This window comes from Muntiacus reevesi, chromosome 12 (genome assembly GCF_963930625.1).
Source record: "Muntiacus reevesi chromosome 12, mMunRee1.1, whole genome shotgun sequence".
Lineage (NCBI taxonomy): Eukaryota > Metazoa > Chordata > Mammalia > Artiodactyla > Cervidae > Muntiacus > Muntiacus reevesi.
In genome coordinates, this window is record NC_089260.1 from 68,172,741 (window position 1) to 68,194,949 (window position 22,209).

The 22,209-nt window shown below is 41.7% G+C and overlaps 1 protein-coding gene across 1 annotated transcript in view; it reads right to left on the bottom strand.

Annotated features, from left to right (window-relative positions):
* ADCY8 (adenylate cyclase 8) overlaps positions 1-22,209 on the bottom strand; it is a 225,457-nt gene that overhangs the window by 91,731 nt on the left and 111,517 nt on the right. The window contains exons 6-7 of the mRNA XM_065902994.1: positions 16,603-16,761; positions 11,752-12,022 (exon numbers count right to left, since the gene is read on the bottom strand). Coding sequence (XP_065759066.1) covers positions 11,752-12,022; positions 16,603-16,761 — 430 coding nt within the window. The remainder of the gene's footprint in view (positions 1-11,751; positions 12,023-16,602; positions 16,762-22,209) is intronic.

The window sequence follows — 22,209 nt, forward strand, 5'->3', positions numbered from 1 at the left end:
TAGTCCAAGGACCTGAGGGCCAGATTAGTCCAGGACAAGCGGTGCCTGACACTGATTCTGTCCGGCCAGGAGTTTGTCTGGCTCTGTTTGACCCATCTGCTAACTAATTCGGGATCCCTTAAGTCTGATTTCATCCTCAGAATTTCTCAGAAAGATGCTAATCTCACTTTGGGAATAGGATTGTACTCTTGTCATTACACACTTGAGCCATTTTTAATCAAAAATAGTTGCTAAACTGCTGCAGAATTGGCTGAAGCAGACCTTGGCACATCCATTTAGACATGGCCACTTTGAAGTTAGATGATTTGGGGGCAAGCTGCCAGTTGAATTATTAGCTTTTAAAATATCACATCCACAGTAATGTGTGGAAGAGATGTGCAAAGTCCGACTTGGACCTCATCTCAGGACTGGGTGGAGTGGATGAGAGGGATGGTGTGGACTTAGGGAGGGAGGCAGGACTTCCGCTCTGGATGTGGCTCATGAGCTGGGGAGAGAGAAGCCGACACATTGATGGCTTGTTTATAAAGCCACAGGATAGGTGTGAACCAAAATACTCACAGCACTGAAATGACTGGACCAAAATGTAAACAGCTGTGGCTGGAGAGGTGGCCACTAGCCCACTGACCAAGTGACCCTTTGTACTGGCAATGAATTGGGCTGGCAATCAGATAATTTCAGCTCAGGAAATGAATAAATGAACATCTATCAGGACCGAAGTTATTCAGATTTCTTGTGAACATCAGTGATGTAGGCTTTTCAGAAATGTTAATGCCATGGGAAAAATTAATGTGTGTGTGTTATATCTGTGTCTTTGTTTACTTAACAGAAATTTGCAGAAAATTTAAATATAAGAATTACCTTTTTATCTTTTTTAAAAGGTTCTGAAGTAACTCTTTTCATTGAGGAATATGACTTAAGTATTACATCAAGTTGCTGTTCAGTCGCAAAGTCGTGTCTGATTCTTTGAGACTCCATGGACTGCAGCACACCAGGCTCCCCTGCCCTTCACTATTTCCCGGAATTTGCTCAGATTCATGTCCACTGAGTCGGTGATGCTATCTAACCATTACATCCTATCAAGAGTTGCTGATAAATTGCTCATATTTGGTGCCATAAGTCTATGGGTCTTATTATACAATTTGATGATTAAGTTTAGTGACTGATGCTTTCCTGGATTCAGCTTCAAAGGAGCTCACATTACTGACCTTCAAGAATCCAGCCTCTAAACTTTTCAACAGAGATGGGGTGACAGACTGGGACCTGGGACCCTTGGCTGCAGTGCTGCAATGTTTGCATCTGAACACACCTCTCCACAAACAACAAAACATAAGAAATAGTAAGGGACTAAAAATAACTGCATGCATGTGCTGTTGGGGCAAATTCTGAACAAAAGATACAAAAAGACCAAAAAAAGCCCAACTGCCACTTCTGGAGAGCCAGGAGCAAAAACAGGGAGTTGGTAGCAAAAGCAGGGTGCTGTGCATGCCCCCTGCACAAACCACCACCTAAAGGGTGGACAAATGACCTAAGCCACCCTTCTGGCCAGACCCCTGGATACACCCCTACCCTCATCCCATATAAGGAAGAAGCTTGCCCCCACTTTGGGGAATGAGCAGGCAAGGGAATCTGTTACTTGTTCTTGCTCCCTCCTGCTACAGCAGGGGCCCCAGTAAAGCCTTTCCTGAATTTCTTGTCTGGCCTTTGATCAATCTCTATATACAGGAGGCCAAGAACCCTGGGGGGGTAACAATAGCAGGACAAAACTGGGAAAAGAAGAGACTGCTTCCTGGTTTCTACATCCTCTTATCCTAACTTCTCTATCACACACTTTATTAGATTGATGTAATTAATTTAGCTCTTCTTGGCTATCATTATTCCTAATGTTTGTTTCTGAGTTTATCACTTCAGAACAGTCCTGTGTCTAAGTACTCTCAAGATATGGACACCTGAGTGGGGGCTACCATGTATGACTTGTATGGAGTTCTTATCATCTCAAGCTGTGAAAAGATCCTTTAAGGGACTAAAAACGATACAAAAGTCACAGAGTAGGAAAGACACAATGGAATCTAGTGGTTCATAACCTGGAATTCACAGTAGTGTTTGAAGATCCTTGAGATGTGACGGTCTTTCAAAAAATTCCATCAATACCCAAGGAATTAGGGCTATAACTCCTTGTAGACTCCAGGTGAAGTGAAAATAAGTACATACACAAATAGTCAAGATGAAGCTGGCCAGGCCAACAGAAACATCCAGTGTCTGTGCTCTGGGCTGGAACTGAATCATCTTATGTTGGTACCATTCGTTTCCTTGTGAAGAGCAGTAGCAATGGTGGGTCATGACACATGTGCTAACTCACTTTAAAAAGAGGGAATGCAAATTCACTCACATCAAGTGCAATTTTCTTTGGCAAGAAAAACTTTGATATATATAGATTGCACTGGGTCAGAACAATGAAAGGTATTCATGGAGAAAAGATGGGAAAATCTTGACATAACTCAATGAAGAACTTTTACAATGACACATCTCAGCCCAGCAAAACTGGCGCCAAGATGAATAAAACTTAAATCCACTTCTATTTTTTCAAATTGAGGAAATAAGTAAAACAAACAAACAAACAGACTTTTGCTTTCTCTTCCTACCTACCTTCACACATTTAAAATATCATACAATTATCTTCACATATTTAAAATACTATTGGGACTTGCCTGACAGTCCATTGGTGAAGATCCCTGGTCAGGGAAATTAGATTCCACATGCCTCTCCACATGATCAAAAGTAAAAATAAATAAAAATAAATCACCACTGCGTTCTTTGGGTCCAGTTCCTCATATGTTTAGGGCTCCTGAAACAACTAGTCAATCCCTGGTGAAAGAAGACTCCAATGAGTTTAGCAAAGTTTCAGCCAGCTACTGGCCATGGGGGAGCCATAGGCTATGTCTTGTGTCAACTTATATGCTCCTTTCCAGAACTGCAATTCCATACAAGCCACAAACTCATCTCTCCCTTTATCTTGTCCACCTTAGTCTATCTCTGGAACTCCAGAGAAAGTGGGGATGTTGCATCAAAGTTAATGGATCAAATTGCCTTCTTAATCCACTCAATGCTCTCTGGATGGCTTCAAATCCATTTGCCTTTCTGAAGAGAGTGAAAAACCAGATCCCTCTAATTCCTGGCTGAACTCAGCTGCTATCTTCAGAGTCAGGACTAAGAGCAGCCTGGGGAGTTTTGTTGTCAGTAAAAGCCACGTTACTGGAAGAGTCCAGATGGACTTCAGGGAAATGTCCAGAACCCATCATGGTGTCTATCCCTAAAGCCTGCAGATGTCCCATCCAATGAACATCAGAGCTTAATTTGATGTTAAAAGTGGTTCAAAAGAAATTACCTATGGAAGAAAATTTGCCTGTGGCTTCCTCTACACCAAGACTGAACACAGACAATTAGATACTTAGCAGCTTGTCATAGAGTCAGCCAACGGAAAACACAGCTTCCTCTTCAAGACCACTGCCCAGTATTTCAGGAATTTTTAGGGGTAGAAACTTCAGGTTAATGTTCTCAGGGGGGAAGGAGAAGCATGTGCTTTGGTCCTGAGGAGCCGCCCTGCTTTTTCTCTCCTCTTGGGGTCTTGTTCCCTCATCCTTTGCCTCACTCCTGCTGTCTGTAGATTTCAACGTCACACCCACCTCCTTGGGAAGGTCTTCACTGACTACCTGGGATCACTATTCGGTCATGCTAGAATGAGAGCAATGTCCACTGAGCCTGATGACTTGCTAGTAATACCACCAGACAGTGAGCTCCCAGACAGCTTGGACCCAGGACAACGCTTGGCAAATTATAGTTCATTAAGTAGTTGAATAATCAGTAACTGCCTGAATGAGGAAACAAATGGACCTCTTGGGGGACTGACTTGCCCAAGTCAAATGCTAAAGTAAAATGAGTTTGAATTAAAAGTGTTCTTTGTCTTCTGGCCTTTCATATGCAAAAAGAAGCGGCCTGCCACTTAATTTGCATCCCACCTTTAGAGAGAAACAGAAGGAAAGAAATCAAATCCTAGTGATCTTGACAGGAGAATACAATGATCACGTTGATCGTTTTGCCTGAATGATCGTTTTGCCTGAAAGATAGCAAAGCGTGATGATGTTTATAATGACGTTTGGTTTTTATTTTTCCCCTCCGTTTAATCAAAATGCAATTATCCAGAACGCTTAGAGAAATGGCAGAGTTCATCCCCTAGTTAGATGAAATTTCATCTCAATAATTTTCTTTTTTTGCTTTAACTCTTGCTTCTGATTTGGTATTAACATTTTACGACAGTTCATTAGATGACAGTTATGCTAAACTGTTATACTAGGAAAACTGTAAACAAGGGGTATTCCCATTACTTCCCATTATTACAAATAATTAATTGTTTGTTCTCTGGGCTTTGGGTGGCAAGATTCTCAAGTGGAGGTAACTCACCAGGATAGCCACAGACTTCCAACATGTGTCTGAGGCTGACAAACTGAAGGGGCAACGTTGGAGCTGAGAATAGTCATGGGACCATCTAGTCCAGTTCTGCCTTTGCACAGATGAAAACCCTGAGGCCTGGAAGGGAGTCGTGGTGGTGGCCCAAGGCCTGCAACAGTATCCGGAGAATCAGAGCCAGGACTCCATTCTCTTGAGCTTCCATTCCAGCCCTTCCCACTATCACAGGGGCAAATTTGAGGTCCGGCAGAAATTTGCCCCAAGTTTAGAGGAGACTCACAGGGCTAAGCGGCTTACTATGAGAAAACGGGCCCTCAACATCAGGTCCACATGACTTTGATCAGCAAGGCAATCAGATGAGAGTTTTTTTCTTTCAATGGCTACAGAAAACAGGATCTAAGCAAAGTCCCAGCTGGAACTGATAAAAACATAATAACATAAATATGCTCTTATATCCTGCTTTCAACCATGGCTAGCCTCACTCCCTATACATTTCTGGAGTCAAGGTTCTCTAGGCTAAATGCAACTAAATCAAGTGGCTCATTTTTTGTTTTTATTACTGTATAGACATGAGAAACTTTTCTGCTTAACCCTTTCCATGACAACAATGATCGCATCAGGACTTTCAGGGAGATGTTGCTGCTGCTGCTAAGTCGCTTCAGTTGTGTCCGACTCTGTGCGACCCCATAGACGGCAGCCCACCAGGCTCCGCCGTCCCTGGGATTCTCCAGGTAAGAACACTGGACTGGGTTCCCATTTCCTTCTCCAATGCATGAAAGTGAAAAGTGAAAGTGAAGTCGCTCAGTCGTGTCCGACTCTTAGAGACCCCGTGGACTGCAGCCCACCAGGCTCCTCCATCCATGGGATTTTCCAGGCAAGGGTACTGGAGTGGGGTGCCACTGCCTTCTCCGAGTGAGACGTTAGGGGCATGCTAACACTACCTGGAGGAAAAACTGGTCCTTTTCTGGAGTTTTCACAGAAAATTTCTAAATATGACTGCTTAGAAAGTGAGTCATCTTCAGAGGGTGAAGACACACACACGTGCACACACACACCTCCTTTTAAGCTTGACTGACCAGGACACAAGGTAGACGGTAGAAACCTGGTATGCATCTTCAGGACACAGAGAGGAGACACTGCAGCATGATTTAAAGCATGAAGGTTTTAGAATCAGACATGACCGGCTTCTGATTTTAGTTCTGTTGTTCGCTCACTATATGGCCTTCAGAGAATGAACTTATCTCTCATTTCACAATTTTGTCACTTGTAAAGCAGGCACATCACACTGACCCAGTAAGACTGATGTGAGAGTGAAACGCAAAGACTTTGAGCAATACTCCCCACGTGGTACCTGGCCCCAGGCTCTCTCCTTCTATGAGTGTCAGTGACTCCATGGATGTTTATCTATGTCCCTGGTAAGCAAAGGCATTTAATTTCTGTCTTGTTGTGTGGAACACAGGCATACCTTATTTTAGTGCACTTCATTTTATTGCACTTTGCAGATACTGTGGTTTTTACAAATTGAAGGTTTGTGGAACCCTGCCTCAGGCAAGTCTATGGGTGCCATTTTTTTAAACCGTATTTGCTCACTTGGTGTCTTTGTGTCACATTTTGGTAATTCTTACAATATTTCAGACTGCTGCATTATATCTGCTGTGATCTGTGATCAGTGGTCTGTGCTGTTACTATCATGACTCACTGGAAGCTCAAGTAATGGTTATCTTTTTTAGCAAAAACATGTTTTTTAGTTAAGGTATGTACATTTTTTTAAGACATAATGTTATCACACGTTTAATAGATTACTGTATACTGTTAATATAACCTGCATGCACTGGGAAACCAAAACATTGGTGTGACCTGTTTTACTGTGTTATTTGCTTTATGATAGTGGTTTGGAAGCAGATCTAATATAATTTCATTTGTGTTTTCGATCTTCACAGTGCACATATGAACTTTATGCTGCTGCTGCTGCTGCTAAGTCACTTCAGTCATATCCGACTCTGTGCGACCCCATAGATGGCAGCCCACCAGGCTCCTCTGTCCCTGGGATTCTCCAGGCAAGAATACTGGAGTGGGCTCATGACCAAAGTCAGTCTACTGTACAGAAACAACTAATATATACAACAGGAGCACCAAATCTATACTTTCCCCGCTGGTGATTCTTTTAAAAGGTCTAGAGGAGTAATGGAAAAATGCTTAGGTTCTGATGTCATGATCAATGTGAAAAGGAGGGATGGGACAATGGTGATGATTTCTCAATAAATGGGGGAGACAACCCAGGCTTTAAAAAGGGGTTGGCTTCTAAAAGAATAGCTCCACCTCTCTTGGCATATCACCTGTCATAAAAACCAAGTTAAGTATATGTACGGCTGATGCACTTTTCTGTACAGCAGAAACTGACACTGACATAGTAGTGTAAAGCCACTAGACTCCAATAAAACACACACACACACACAAAACCAAGTTAAGATGATTCATATCCTCACACAAAGCACTTTATAGCGACATAAAAGCTTCAACCTTTGATACTCTCTTGTAAATCATAAGTAAAAATGCTCTTTGTCTAATGAATCCATTCTTGCTCCCTATAATCCATTCTCCACAGGCAGCTGGAATGATCTCTTAAACATCTAAATCAAATCATGTCACTGGCCAGCTTAAAATAGTTCTATCACTTCCCTAGAATAAGATCCAAAGTCAACCAGGTTTTCAAGCTCAACCTCTGTCTCCTTTAACTTCATCTTGTGTTCCTTCCTTCCCCTCTCTCTATGCTCTGGTCGCTTGGGCCTTTTTGCTCTCCTAACACATCAAATTTTTTCCCACCCCAGGGTCTTTGCACAGGCTGTTCCTTCTATCTATAATGTTCTTTTTCAGGTCATTCAAATGCAGGGCTCTTTCAACACTCATGTAAAATTTTCAGAGGACTCTTGATGTAATAAGTCTGCAGTAATTCTATCTGATTCTTAGTCATATATCCACCTATATTTACTTCTCAGTACTTTCGTGTTTTGACTAATTATCTGCATTCTCTACTCCCTTAAAATGTAAGCTCATGAAAGATGGGGGCCAAGTCTGTCTTCTCCTTATGGGATCCTCAGCATCTCAAAGACTAAGACTGTTAAGCAATTGAATGAACCAGAGCTCAAGCTTACAAATAGATTTTAGTTATAGCATGCAACCAGCAGGGGAAAATATGATCTTCAGTATAAGGACCCTTTCCTTATATCTTCATTTTCATCTCAAATTTTGTCTCTGTTCTGAGAGATTCAATGACCACGTTGATGACTTACTCAACAGCGTAGCCTTGAGATTTTTTGGACATCCTCCTGGAGGTCAAAATGTTCACACTTCGGGTGTACTTCAGCTATCTACTCCTACTTTTGTTATGTTACATTTTAATAGCCCATGTATGATCATAAGTTTCTTGCCTTCTAGTTTTCTTAATTCCATTCCACTCAGAGGCTCAGAGCATAGGAACCCTCATAGGTATCTGAGCCACGGTTCAGGGAGCCAGGACCCCAAATCAGTGGGGAAGATGTCTGCCCATGTCAAGAGTAAAGGATGAAAAGCACAAGTGTTTAGGGTGTCCAAGAGTGGGCTGAAACAACAATTTTAGCCCAGTGGGGCACAGATATAGGGGCTGGGAAGATGCACATCTAAACCAAGAGATTATCTTCGGGTGTAGATTGGGACTGAAGACTCACCTAGGGGCCAAAAATAATTCTAAGTGACTTCCCTGGCTCCTGCAAACTACTGACGGACTCCTAAAATGGGTAGTGAAGAGGGGACTGGGGTGGAGTTGGGGGTCCTGGAAATCCAGAGCTCTCTCATACCATCTTGGACAGTCTGGCTTCTGATTCACCACTGCATCAGATCTGCCTCTTGCAACTGTTGTTTTCCAATTCAGTTCACATTGACAATTTTCAGTTATCCTTTCACTGGGCCTTTTGGCTACACTGGACACTGCTGATCACCTCATCCTTCTCCAAATGCTCTGCTCTTAGGCTTCCATGATACCTCATCGCCTAATCTCCTCTGATCACTTTGCTTCCTCTCTGTCTCTGTCATGGGATCCTGACTCTCCTTTACCTCCATCTGGTGTTCCTGTATGTCTATCTTATACTTTCTTACTGTTTTATTTTGCACATTCCTTAGCATGATCTCTTTCACTCTCATGGTTTCATCTATCCTCAGATGTTACCAGACTCATATCCCTTGTGTAGTCCTTTTACGCCTAAGCTCCAGAAGTGTGTATTCAACAGCCTTTTGGATATCTCTCCTTGGACCTCTCCCAGGCTTTTAGTGTTTCCTTCCATTCGAGTATCACTTATTTCGGTGGGCAGGTCTACCATTCATCCCATCAGATCCAAGCAAAAATTCAGGAAGTTAAACTTGATTGAGTCTTCTCCTTTTCTACCCATATTTATTGTTTAATTCACTCAATCAGCAAACTGTAAACAAGCCTTGTTATTTGCCAGATATTGTTCTGATTGTGGACTCAATAGTGATAAGGGAAACAGACACAATCCCTGTCTTCCTGAAGCATATAAACTATTGGCTAACTTCATCTCTAAAGTGTTTCTTTCCTCTGTCCCTCCTTCTCTATTATTCTAGCAGTAGTTGGCATGAAACAGATGCTCAATTAATCTTTATCAAATGAATGAATACATGAGAATGTAACTATCCAAACATCTGCTATCTATACAGCACCGATTACAGCATGGCATACCGCTGTCATTAGAAATATTTCAAAGCATACTTTATGAATCAACAGAAGCTAAAACATCTGGCCAGTTTAGCTAGAAAACCCCCAACAAAGCATTCGTATATTTTGTCTGTGTTAAGCTAACACTTGGATGGTCTGGGCTTTCTGTAGTACTGACCAGGAGATTTGGCAGAGCTCAGGCTCAGCCAGACCAGTCTTGATCTCTTCCAGGAACACTCTACATCCCTGCACCGCACATACGGCTTGCTGACTTCCAGAGCTAAGCACAAGAGCAAACTCTGAGCGCCTGTGACCATTTTAATTGACTTAACCGTTTCCAAAACGTTATTAGTACCACTTGGTTATTACATATCATTGGCTCTTAAGTCTTAGGACATCAAAACAAACTAAGATTACTCATCCTGAAGATGGTAAATACAGGCAAAACTCAGGCATCTTAAGAAATATATGGTATGGTTAAACACCAGAAATAATAATCTTTGACTAACAATGACATCTTTATGATATCAGTTAAGATCATTAGGAAATTAGCAGAGAAATATTTCTAGTATTCCTATATAATTCTACCAGATCAGTCAATCATGAATTCAAACCAAGTATCTCTACCTCTCTTCTGGGTTCTCAATTCTTAGTAGCAAGGATAGGCACACTGAGACTAGAACAATTATTAACAGATATTATCCCCATTTCCACAATCAGCTTAAATGGATGGAGTTTTTCAAAAGAAAAGACCAAAAATAAAAGGAAAAACAAAAAGCAAGAGAGACAACTTTTATGCACAGTTACTGAGGTGCTCAGGATGAGGTGTGCATCTTTTTAAAAATAACCAGCATTCAGGCTCAAGTTAACAATAGACAGAGGAAACAGATGGTACTTTCAGCAGGGCATGCACCAACTCCAGGAAGTATTTAAGACTGTAATTTTCTATAGTAGCAAATTGTACCATGCGTACCAATTCAGGGATAGAAAGAGGTAGGTACTGAAATCAGTGATGACTTGTGTGGGCATAATAATTTGGGAGGAAAGTAAACACTCACAAAAGAATAGTGAAGACCTAAGGGTTGGCTCTTGCAATGCATGCAGACACGGTTCAACCTGCATCTTTGCCCAGTGGAATGGGTTCCATGCACTGATCTACAGCTCCTGCACACAGAGCTGGAAGGAAACAGAGGTTACCCTGGCCTCAGAGCACCCTGTTGATCTTTCAAATGCAGAAGAAAGAGGCAAGACTTTCAGTATTTTAACCTTTTCTATTTCACATGCCTTTTAAGCAGACAGATTTTTCTTAATGACAAGTCAGCGAGAAATGTTCAGTTCTGTGGATTAAAACAATTAACTTCTATATGTCTTCACAAAGCTCCAGATACTATCAATTTGGTCTATTTACTTCATAGTAGGTTCAGCTTTTCCTTGGCTCAGGAGCATGTCAGATGCTGTTTACAAGAGTTATATACGTACTTTTTTGGGTAAGTTTCTTTAAAAAAGTGCAGTGAATTCACATAATTTACACAAGGTCAACTATGTTTGCCTGACCTAAATAACGAAAGGGAAAACTCACGTCAGAGCAGGTGATTTTGCCCGTGCTCTGACTGAACACTCTGGGCAGTGGAACATTCCTGAAGCCACTTCAGTTCTCCTTTGATTGACCAGTTCTCTGGTGCCTCTCAGAGTAAGAGTATCACACTAAGTTTAGTGTGATTCTAGTATTTGAAAATATAGTTAAAAACAAATTTGATCCTTTGATCATTTACACTTTATGTACTGACTGTGTTGCCCTATGTCTAACGCATGCACTGCTCAATCGCTTCAGTCATGTCTGACTCTTTGTGACCCTATGGACTATAGCCTGCCAGGTTCCTCTGTCCCTGGGATTCTCCAGACAAGAATACTGGAGCAGATTGCCATGTCCTCCTCCAGGGGATCTTCCTGAACCAGGGATCGAACCTGTGTCTCCTGCATTGCAGGTGGATTCTTTACCATCTGGGCCACCAGGGATGCTCATCCTATCTCTCATAGAAGATGCAAATCCACACTACATAAAAATAGCATCATACTGACGGCTTTGAAATCACTAGCTACTCTTGAATGACCTCATCTTAACTTCACTTGCAGCTATTATATTTCCCAACCAACAGTGACCCCCTGATTCTACATTTCAGAGGGTACCTCAGTTCTCTGAGCCAGCCAACTAACTTAAAAAAAAAAGACATTCTCATGGATTTGACCTTCCTCTTCTGTTGCTAGTTTCATAACATGAGGTTTATCTTCTCCAACATGAGGAATTAATTTTGGTAAACTGATAATTCAGCTTCACATGACATTTATTTTTAACTAGGTCAAGAAAAAAAAAAAAAAGAAGAGGGTGTTGAGAACCCTCTGGGATTCCTGGCATTTCTTGAAATTGACTGCATAAGTGAATTCCATCCTGAGGATACATGGTTGATCATTTACGATTAAGATGCTCAATGGAGAAAAGGTTAAAGATGAATCGGTTTCCCTGAGGCATCTGGGTTGGAGGTGCACATGCATTCACAGCAAACCAGAAGAAGGAAGCCAGGACTTACGTTCTGTTTCCCCACTATGTTATCGAAGGGCAGTTCAGGGCTCCAAGATCCCTCTGTGAACGTCGCCCCGCTGTTCCTCCTGTCTGAGGAGCTCACAGACTCCTTGACAATGTCTTCGGGCAGAGACAGCAGACTCTCCTCAGGCTGCTTAATTAAATAGGTCTCTATGTTATGCTTCCTCAAGAATTCGTTCCTCTCTTTACCATGACCCTCTTCCACATTATAGTCACCGTTGAGGCAGTCCAGCGTGGCTTTGGAAATGTGAATCCGCCTGTGTGGACAAAGCATAGGTTGTCATACACCTGACGTGGCTTGCAAAGGCCATCTCTGTTTTTGGTTCTTGTGCAAACCCGACATCGGGGCTGTATATGGGTGCTGGGAGGATATGTCCTCAAGGACCGTATCTGTTCCTCTGAAAAAAAGCAAAAAGAATAAAAGAAAACAGAAATATCAGCATAAATCAATGAGCAGAGTATCTATCACCAACTTCACCCCAAGGGACCCTGTAGCCTCTGATAAACTGCAGGCCCTTTGAGCCACATATAAGCAACCTCCTTTTTTCCCTCATGACCATCAGCCTGATCCCAGCAACTTTTAAACACACGTGATTTTTTTTTCAGCTGTGTTGATTATTTTGGAAAAACAAGTTCCATAAATGTTGTTGAACCCAACAGCAGTTATTGTCAGATTACTACGCAAATGTATACTTTTCCTATCATTTCAATTTTCACACATTTGTGCCTTATTTCTTCAATTTATCTATAAGCTTCTTAAGAACAAAGGCAGGTCTTACAAGTCCATGGGGCTACATGGAAGGGGCCTTTAGGAAAACCACTGTAAGATGCAATTTCCCCTATAACGTGTATGTGAAAACCAGAAGAGAATAAAGCTATGGATATGCGCGGGCTAGGCTCATTCACAGGGTGACAGACTTGTATCAGCCATCGCAGTCCAAGATTCTAGTTTCTTTTCTTAGCCAAACAACAGATGACATCAAGTGCTATAAAGACCAGATGTGAATCTTGGGAATGTCACATGGTAAATTCTTCTGGACAAAAGTTTTTCTACTTTCGTCACTAACTGAATCTGACTGCTTATTGTGCTGCATTGTGGTCTGGGCAGACTTGCTTGTTGCTTACAAGCCGGGACACTTTGGCCAGGTTGCTTGCGTTGAAACCCTAGCTCTACCACTTGCTAGCTGAAAGATCTTGGGCAAGTTATTCAACCTTTCCAGGTGTCTATTTTATCACCCATATAAATGGGAAAAATAATAGTGTTCATTTCTTAGGGTCATCATGAGTATTACAAGAGTTGATTCATGTAAAGCAGTCAAAACAATTTGTGGCACATTACATGTGCTACAAAAGAAAACACTTGAAGTACTCTTTGGAATGGCACTATTTTATTTCTGTTGTTTATTCCATGCCTCCTCAAGGCTTATGGGATACAGTATACATTCTGAACAGGATCTATAAGGCTTCTACTATGTGGATCCTGCTTCTTCAAGGCTCATTTGCTGACACTCTCTCCAACTAATCAAGTAATTGGCATGTCCTCAAATTCAAGGTGCTATTTCACACCTGCTAAACTCAGAGCAAGCCATTCTCCTTGCCTAGAATGCTTCCCCCATGTTCCTGATCCAGCACAAATTCATTTCTCTCGGCTGACTTCAGCGCTCTTGAATATATGAATGAATGAATAATGTAGATACTTAAGACTGCTTGGCTTCTGGATTCTAGAAACAATATATCCAAGCAAACAATTTTTTTAAAGTGTCTTTTCTAAATGCATTTTACTTAGTACTATCTCTGCTTCTCCCTGTCACCCTCCTTTCTAACAGAGAAAATAATTCACTGCAAAGACATGTAAAGAAACTGCCAACAATGCGTTTCTGATCATTTAAGGTACATTCTGCACATTTTCCAAATAAGTATTCTTGTACACAGGCATTGATGTCAAAGGTGAGGTAACATAGAAGCAGGCGTCACTTCAGTGTGCTCCCCTTTATTTTGCTTCACAGCTACTTCGTTTCTTTTCAAATACAAATTGCAGGTCTGTGGCAACCTTGCACTGACCAAGTCTATCAGAGCCATATGTCCAACAGCCTTTACTCACTTTATGTCTGTGTCACATTTTGGTAATTTTTGAAACATTTCAAACTTGTCCACGATTGTATTCGTTATGGTGACCTGTGATCTTTGATGTTATTCTTGCAAAAAGATTACAATTTACTGAAGGCTCAGGTGGTGCTTAGCATCTTTTTAGCAATAAAGTATCTTTTAATTGAGGTATGTGCATTCTTTTAGACATACTGCTATTGCATCCTTCATAAACTATGGTATAGTGTTAACATTTGTTCTGGGAAACTAAAAACTTTGTGTGATTTGTTTTATTGGGATATTTGCTTTATTGTAGAGGTCTAGACTCCAGTTTGCAGTATCTCCAAGGTACACCCATATTAAAAATAAAAGCATGTGAAAGCTGTTTTGAGCTCTCCAGAGAAAACTGCTAATTACAAAATATTCTTATGATAAATTTTGTTAATATATAGGAACTCAGCTCAGTAGTGCTGACCTAGGAGAATAAAAAAGTTGTTTCACCTTCCATGAAATAAAAAGGTGTCCCAGTCTTTCTCGGATCAGTCTCAGAGCTGGGTGCTTGAAAGCTTTTTCTCGTAGGCAAAATGAAACTCTTGGAAGTGTTTTATAAAGTCCGATAGCTGATTTTCTTTAAAAATAATCAAGTTACACACCAACCCCATTTGGTATTGTCTCTGGATTCTGTATTTTATCATTCTGTGGTCAGTGCTAAGGGGGGCTAATATTTGCATATCGTAAATCGATAGTATGTTTCCCATGGTGAAAGACACCCTTCTCATCATTTACTATGATCCTTCTGCTGAAATTCTAATCCATATTTAAATGCTTTGATAGAAATGGAATTTCAGGGGTTCATTTTCATCCTTGCTACTATCTGGAGCTTTGGAGTAAGATACTTGCGGCTGAGGTCTGGTGATTACATTTCCCTGTAAGGAAATGAGTCAGTTCTCAGACAATATTCACATATATTGGTTAGGTAAATCTGACAGTTTCTGATAATTTTAAATGCCATGACATAATAATAACAATCATGATGGTAAATAAGCTTTAACAGGTGGGCAACACTTATTTTGCTGCTGCTGCTGCTAAGTCGCTTCAGTCGTGTCCGACTCTGTGCGACCCCATAGACAGCAGCCCACCAGGCTCCCCTGTCCCTGGGATTCTCCAGGCAAGAACATTGGGGTGGGTTGCCATTTCCTTCTTCAATGCATGAAGGTGAAAAGTGAAAGTGAAGTCACTCAGTCGTGTCCGACTCTTAGCAACCCCATGTACTGCAGCCTACCAGGCTCCTCTGTCCATGGGATTTTCCAGGCAAGAGTACTGGAGTGGGGTGCCATTGCCTTCTCCAACTTATTTTGCATAAATGTTATTTTGTACCCAAATGTAGTCTATATGCTTTGTTCCAGGAATCACCTAATTCCCATTCCTTCCAACAACTGTAGGTGATAAAGTGTTTTCCCCCCTCATTTTGCTGACAGTGAAACTGGCTAAGAGGCAATGAGTAAGTAACTGGACCAAAGTCCTATGAATGGGAGATGACAGTGCTGGATGGGGATTACAGCTTTCACCTTCGGAGTCCTTCCAAGACCCGAGGCTACATCACATAGTCATTACTACAACCGTAACCACCATTACTTCCTGGCCAAAGAACTTTACATACATTGCTTCACTTAACTAAAAGTTGAGAACCGTGGTCCTCAAACCGTGGTACCATGGCCAGCAGCATCAGCATCACCTGGGAGTTTGTTAGGGAGGCACATTCTTTGTTCCCATCCCAGACGTGTCGATCAGAAAATCTGAGGATGGGGCCTAGCTATTGCTGGTTTAACAAAATACATATGGATTTTGCATGACTCCAGGGAACAGACCATCAACCATTATGCCATGGTGTTGTATACCTCCTTCCCTTCTTCTTATGTTCTCTGCATCATACTCAGCAGTGCACACACAGTGAGGGGGCGGAGAGTCATAATAAAAGACAATCTTGAGCAAATGGGGCTGACAAATTAGCAATGGGAGACAGTGATGAGTAGGGAGACCCTTCATAGCTGTGTTTATGCGACAAATTTCATTTCTTTGAGCCTCAGTGTCCCCATTAAAACAAGGAAGCAACTGTTTACTATATGGAGAGATCAAATGACATGGTGTATTCATGGTATTTAGCAGACTGTCTAGTGCATAAAAGATACTTGACACGGGTTTAGAATGGGGGGCTATCTCTCTCACTGAAAGGAAAAGTAAGCTAAGTTATATCCTACAAAAGAGGGGGCGAGATAACAGACATTAAAATAGCAGAAAAAGCCAAACAATGTCAAATCATGGAAAGTTCAGAGACATGTCTGAGTTTTCAAAGGAAGGTTAAGGTCATATAGAAGGTCAATAAGTCTTAACCCTGGCTGCCCATGAGAATTGCTTTAAGAACTTAGATGAGATTTTGCACAGATTCTGCCTGACATGGACTGGTACGAGATCGAGACCACAGGATTTTTAAAATGCTCCTGTGCTGTTTCCAAAGCGAAGTCAAATCTGAAAGCCAGTGCTTTACAGGACTGAGTCCAGAACACCTGAGTGCCCTCACTGCCTATGACAAATGTCACTACAACTTTTGGAGCCAATATTTGCATGATGCTTTAAAGTTCTGTGTCCTCCAAAATAATTGTTTCTTGGACATACACTTTTGAATTCTGCACGTGGGAAACCCACTGTCACAAAGAGAGCCAATAAGCGAGGAGACGGCCTTGCTTTGGCTTACCCGGGGATTCCTCCAGATTCAAGTTTATTCGCAATGTCCACATCCCAAGACCAGACGTCAAACTGCCACTTCCGAAGACCCAACACGCCGCACAGCACCGAGCCCGAGTGGATTCCAATCCGCATGTCAACATCGTGCTTCGTCCTTGATCGCACATACCTGACGACATAGTGAATGGAGAGACAGATGTCAAAGGCCAGAGCAGGCATCTTGGCCCTGGCGGCAGTTTCGGTCCTGCTTACTCCATAAGTTTAACTCTTGCTCATTCACGTGCCACCTCTTCCATGAAGACTTCTTGGATTTCCTGATAACTGGAAAGATACCCTTCCTCTTCCAAACTCCCCTAATTTTTAATCTGAACTTCTAAGGGTCTTTATCACCTTTCTTCCCAAACCTGGTCATCCTATATAACTTCTTTCTCAGGGAAGACAACCCTCTACTGCACAAACCTGTGACAGATTACAGATTCTGCACTTCATTGAACACTCCATATCCAACCTAAATATTTTAATTTTTATTCCATTTCCTTCTCCCCATTCCTTAAACCAGCATTCTAGTTCAGGTCACCATTAGGCTTCAGTCTGGAGTCCCCTTTCAGCTCATGTTCCACATATCTATCTACAAGACAAAAGTGACTGTCACTCCATCACTCCTTGTCTAAAACTCTTTCCTGACCTCCCAACCCCTTAGAGCAGTGGTCTCCAGAGAAGCTTGGTCACATCCCAGGGCTGAGCCGGGTCAGCTGTTGGGATGTATAAAGACAATCACACAACTTCTGTCCATAGCTTTTGTTTTTATCTTTACCAAAATTCAACATATGGATTGACCTTAGGGACCTTACAGGGTCTGTGTCAGACTGTCCTCTGCTTGTGAGTATGGGGGAGGCGTCTTGAAAATAGATTTCTTCCATCATGGGCTGCCTCTGGGTATAGCCATCTCTTCCTCATTTTCAAAGTATTTCCAACTACTTCAGTTTAAGAGTTAAAAGATGTCCTTTAAGTAGAAAGAAATTCAAACAGAATATAATACTTAAGATAGAAGAGCTAGAAAAATCTTCACTGCCATATAGAAATCCAATGGTTACTTTACTTCAAAATGCTGAAAGGAGTTGTCAAATTTAAATTTGGACTTCCTTGATGGGTACGGTGGATAAGAATCTGCCTGCCAATGCAGGGGACACGGGTTCGATCTCTAGTCTGGGAAGATTCCACGTGCGGTGGAGCAATGAGGCCCGTGGGCCACAACTATTGAGCCCGAGTTCTATAGCTCACAACGCACCATAACTAAGCCCGCCTGCCTACAGCCAGCGCTCCACAATGGGAGAAGACACGGTGCTTCTCTTCATCACAATGAGGAGCCTGCCCGCTGCAACTAAAGCGTAGTCCCCACTCGCGGCAACTAGAGAAAGCCCATGCCCAGCAACGAAGACCTACTGCAGCCAAAAATAAGGAAACAAATAAATGAAGAAGATCTACCTCTACGGCAGCTTATATGATCAACACTGATCATATAGATAAGCAACAACGATATATTGTATAGCACATGGAATTATAGCCATTCTCCTATAACAGCTAATGGAGTATATTCTGTAAAAATACTGAATCACTATGCTGTCTGTATACCTGAAACTACTATGATATCGTAAACCAACTATACATCAATAAAAAATAAATTAATATAAAAAACAAAGATGATTTATCCTTTTTTATTTGACATGAAAGTGAATATTTGGGGAAAAAGCCCAAACTTTCTTAATTTGTTTATCCAAACTGAAGAGGACGATTTAAGAAGGAAGGAGAAAGTCACTGCCTTTCCTGAGAAATTTACGCTCTGAAGAGAGAATTTTGAAAATGGAAGTTCGGAAATGTCTCCTTCTCTTTGGGAACTTGACTGTCAAACATGAGTTATATCAACTATCAAAATTCTCAGAAAGGGAGTTCCTTGGCGGTCCAGTGGTTACCAGGCTTTCACTGCCGGGGCCCAAGTATGATCCCTGGTCAGGGAACTAAGATCTTGCAAGCTGGGATACGGGGCCAAAACAACTCTCAAAGATGCATGTTTACTAATGTCAGGGAGAAAAAAGTTTTCCTTTCCCCTTCTAGTTTCTTCAGACTGCTCTAAAAATTAAATTGACGTGAGACAGAGTAACAGTAAAAAATCAAATTTAATTACATACACCCAGGACCTCTCAAGAAAAATGACATCCCAAGATAAGTTAGGGAGTGAAGGCTTCTATGAGGAGAGAAGGAATGAGAGGAAAAGTTAAAATTTTACATAATCTCCTTCTTTTGCCTCTGTAACTCCGCTTGCCCCTTGCAAAGTCTAGATCACGTAGGTCACATAGTCTCAGAAAGTTGGGACTTGCAATACTAGGAACTGGAGTTTATCTCACTCACCCTTGTCCTGCTCTTCGCAATCACCCAGTCCTGCAAACCTGCTTAATCACGCCTGTCCAGGCCAGGCATCCCCCTCCCCATTTTTACCACTGTTTCTGCATGCGAAACTTCTTAGTTTAAACCAACCTATTAACAGCTGGTGTTGCCCACTATAGTCTGTCTATAAAAACTCTGTAATCCCTTTGTTCGGGGCTCAGAGCCTGGAGTGTTAACTCCTCTGGGCCCGCCAGCGTAATAAACCTGAGTTCTCCAAATCTCCGAGTATGGTGCTTGGTTTGTGCAACAGTGGAAGGGGAGAGAGGTTTGGGACTTCAAAGAGGGAAGAGAGCAATTTACAGGAAGATGGGAAAGAAGTGTTTGGTAAACATTTACCAGGTTTTGCAAAGACAATGGGACACACGGAGAATTTGATCAAATAGGACTTGCTAAGCTTCCCCCAGTTTAACGTGCTTAGCTCCTATTCCTTCTAGTATCTCTGAGGCCAGGTCTCTTCCTGGAATGGGACCAATTTAAATTCTTTTAGGCAGTCAAAAGGAGGAGGTAAAAGCTCTTCCAGAGCCTTTTGTTTCTTAAAAACCACCTGCCAGGGCTTCCCTGGTGGTACAGTGGATAAGAACCCCCCAGCCAACGCGGGGGACATGGCTTCGATCCCTGGTTTGGGAAGATTCCACATGCCGCAGAGCAGCTAAGCCCGGGTACTACAGCTACTGAGCTTGCACTCTAGAGTCTGTGCTTTGCAACGAGAGAAGTCACGGCAATGAGAAGCCTGTGCACCACAATGAAGTATAGACCCTGCTCACCGCAATTAGAAAAAAGCTGTGCTTAGCAACGAAGACCTAGCACAGTAAGAAAAAAACAACCCAAAACAAAAACAACAAAAATAACAGCCTAAAATAATCTTCATGCCAGACAGACACATTTTGGGCTGGCAAATTTTGCTCCCCTACAGTAATCTACTTTAAAATTTTCCAAGTACAGAATTATAGTAGACTTTGAACCCATTTGTTAAAAAACACAAAAAACCTATTGCCTTATAATGAGTTTGTATGAATAACTCACAAACATCAGAGAAAAAAAAGTAAGATTGGGGACTTCCTTGGTGGTCTAGTGGCTAAAACTCCATGTTCCCAATGCAGGGGACCTGGGTTTGGTCCCTGATCAGGAAACTATATCCAATATGCCACAACTAAGACCTGCATGCTGCAACTAAGACCCAGAGCAGCCAAATAAGTAAATATTTTTTAAAAAGGAAAATGTATGGCATGCCTTGTATAAGGCTTTGTCGCAAATGACTTAGAAAACACAGCCCAGGGTGCAAACACACCTCCAGGACCTGCCTGTCTTTATAAGATGTATATTTCTCTCTGATGGCCCTCAGAGCCAAGCACAGAAATAAACTGAATTTGAAACCCGACCTTTGCATTTCTGTATCGTAAACTATTAGGATGAAAAAAAAATCGGTTATGTTCAAACCCACTGCTCTCACCAAAACATAGTGAGAGCTGAAAAATTTTTGCACTATCATTGAATTTTAAATATTTGAAAGTATTGTTTATTTCACCAGTATCATTTATAATCCATCTCTCCTGTGTGTTTTATAGTATGTGCTTTAAATGTATGAATATATTGATAGAATGGACAATAATATAATTTATAAATTATTATGATCACTTTTGATAGAGATGGGGGATCAAAATATTCTGAAATCACTGGCCTGTGAGATAAAATGGAAAATTCCTAGCCTGGCACATAAAATCCTTCATGAGCTTCCTGCATCTCAATTATCAGCCTCATTTCTCAAGCATACATTGGACGCCAGCCCTCCAAACTGCAAGTCACTGCCTGAATCCTGGGCCCTCCTCCCCAAGTCTGGAATGTCCATCCCCTCCCTTCAGGTGACATCTGGATTATGTGCTTTTCCCAGTGTTCGTACTGCATCCCATGTGAACAGTAATTGGGAAGCTGTACTATAATCATCTCTTCCCTCTCCTGGATTCTAAACATTGATGGTATAGACTTTGCATGGTTCAGTGCCATCCACCCCTCTTAACACGGTACTGTGTTTGGAATGTGGCCCACACTTAATGGACGTTTACTGGATGGAAAAATGGATGGGTGAATGGATGGGTATCCATAAACTATTCATGTTCTCATATTTCTTTCTCTTTTTTAAAATTTCCTGACAAGGGATCAAACCCATGCCCCTGCAGTGGAAGCAAAGAGTCTGAACCATTGGACCATCAGGGCAGGCCCCATGTTTCACATTTCTACATATAAACTCCTTGAAGGCAGTATTCCCATCTGAATAATTCCTGTATCTCTCATAGCCTGGAGCACCATGCCTCACATATAGTTTTTTTTTTTTTTTTTTTTTTTTAAAGAATAAATGAATGATTCCAGATACAAGCTGCATTCTCTGTTCTTAACAAGTTTGGCTAAGAGAGTAAAGAATCCGCTTGCAATGTGGGAGACTTGGGTTCAGTCCTTGGGTTGAGAAGATCCCCTGGAGAATGGAATAGCTACCCACTCTAGTATTCTGGCCTGGAGAATTCCATGAACAGAGGAGCCTGGCAGGCTACAGTCCATGGGGCTACACAGTTGGACATTTCACTTCACTTCAACAAGTTATAAGATAATACACTTATTTAAACAAGAAAGTAAAGCAGAAGTGGGTTGAGAATATAGAAATAAATTAGATGTTAAGAAGGCAGCCACAGACATTAGAAAGAATGCTTGTAGCTAAAGGATGAGACAAGTTTTATTCCTGGTGAGGACTCTATAGTTTCTGGGCCATTGTTTTAAGTTAAAGACTGCATGTGTATACATATATACACACAGCCTTCATCCACTGATAATTAAAACATTTGAGACCATTTGAAAAACTCAATAAAGCAAGAGGACAAGTAGCATCTAGCACTTAGGAAGAGCTTTTCAGTTTCTGATGCTTTCTCAATGAGTTTCTGTGAGATGTATCAGTGGGGGAGGTCGTCAGTGTGGTCTACCATGTCTTATACCACAATATTCAAACACATATTAGGATTGTGTTTTCCTGCATATTTCATGTTATTTTTAGCCAATAAAATGTGAGCAGAGGGGCTTTTCTGATGGTCCAGCGGTTAAGACTCAGAGCTACAGCGCAGGGAGCATGGGTTTGAGCCCTGGTCAAAGAATCAAGATCCCACATACCTTGCTGCGAGGCCAAGAAAATACA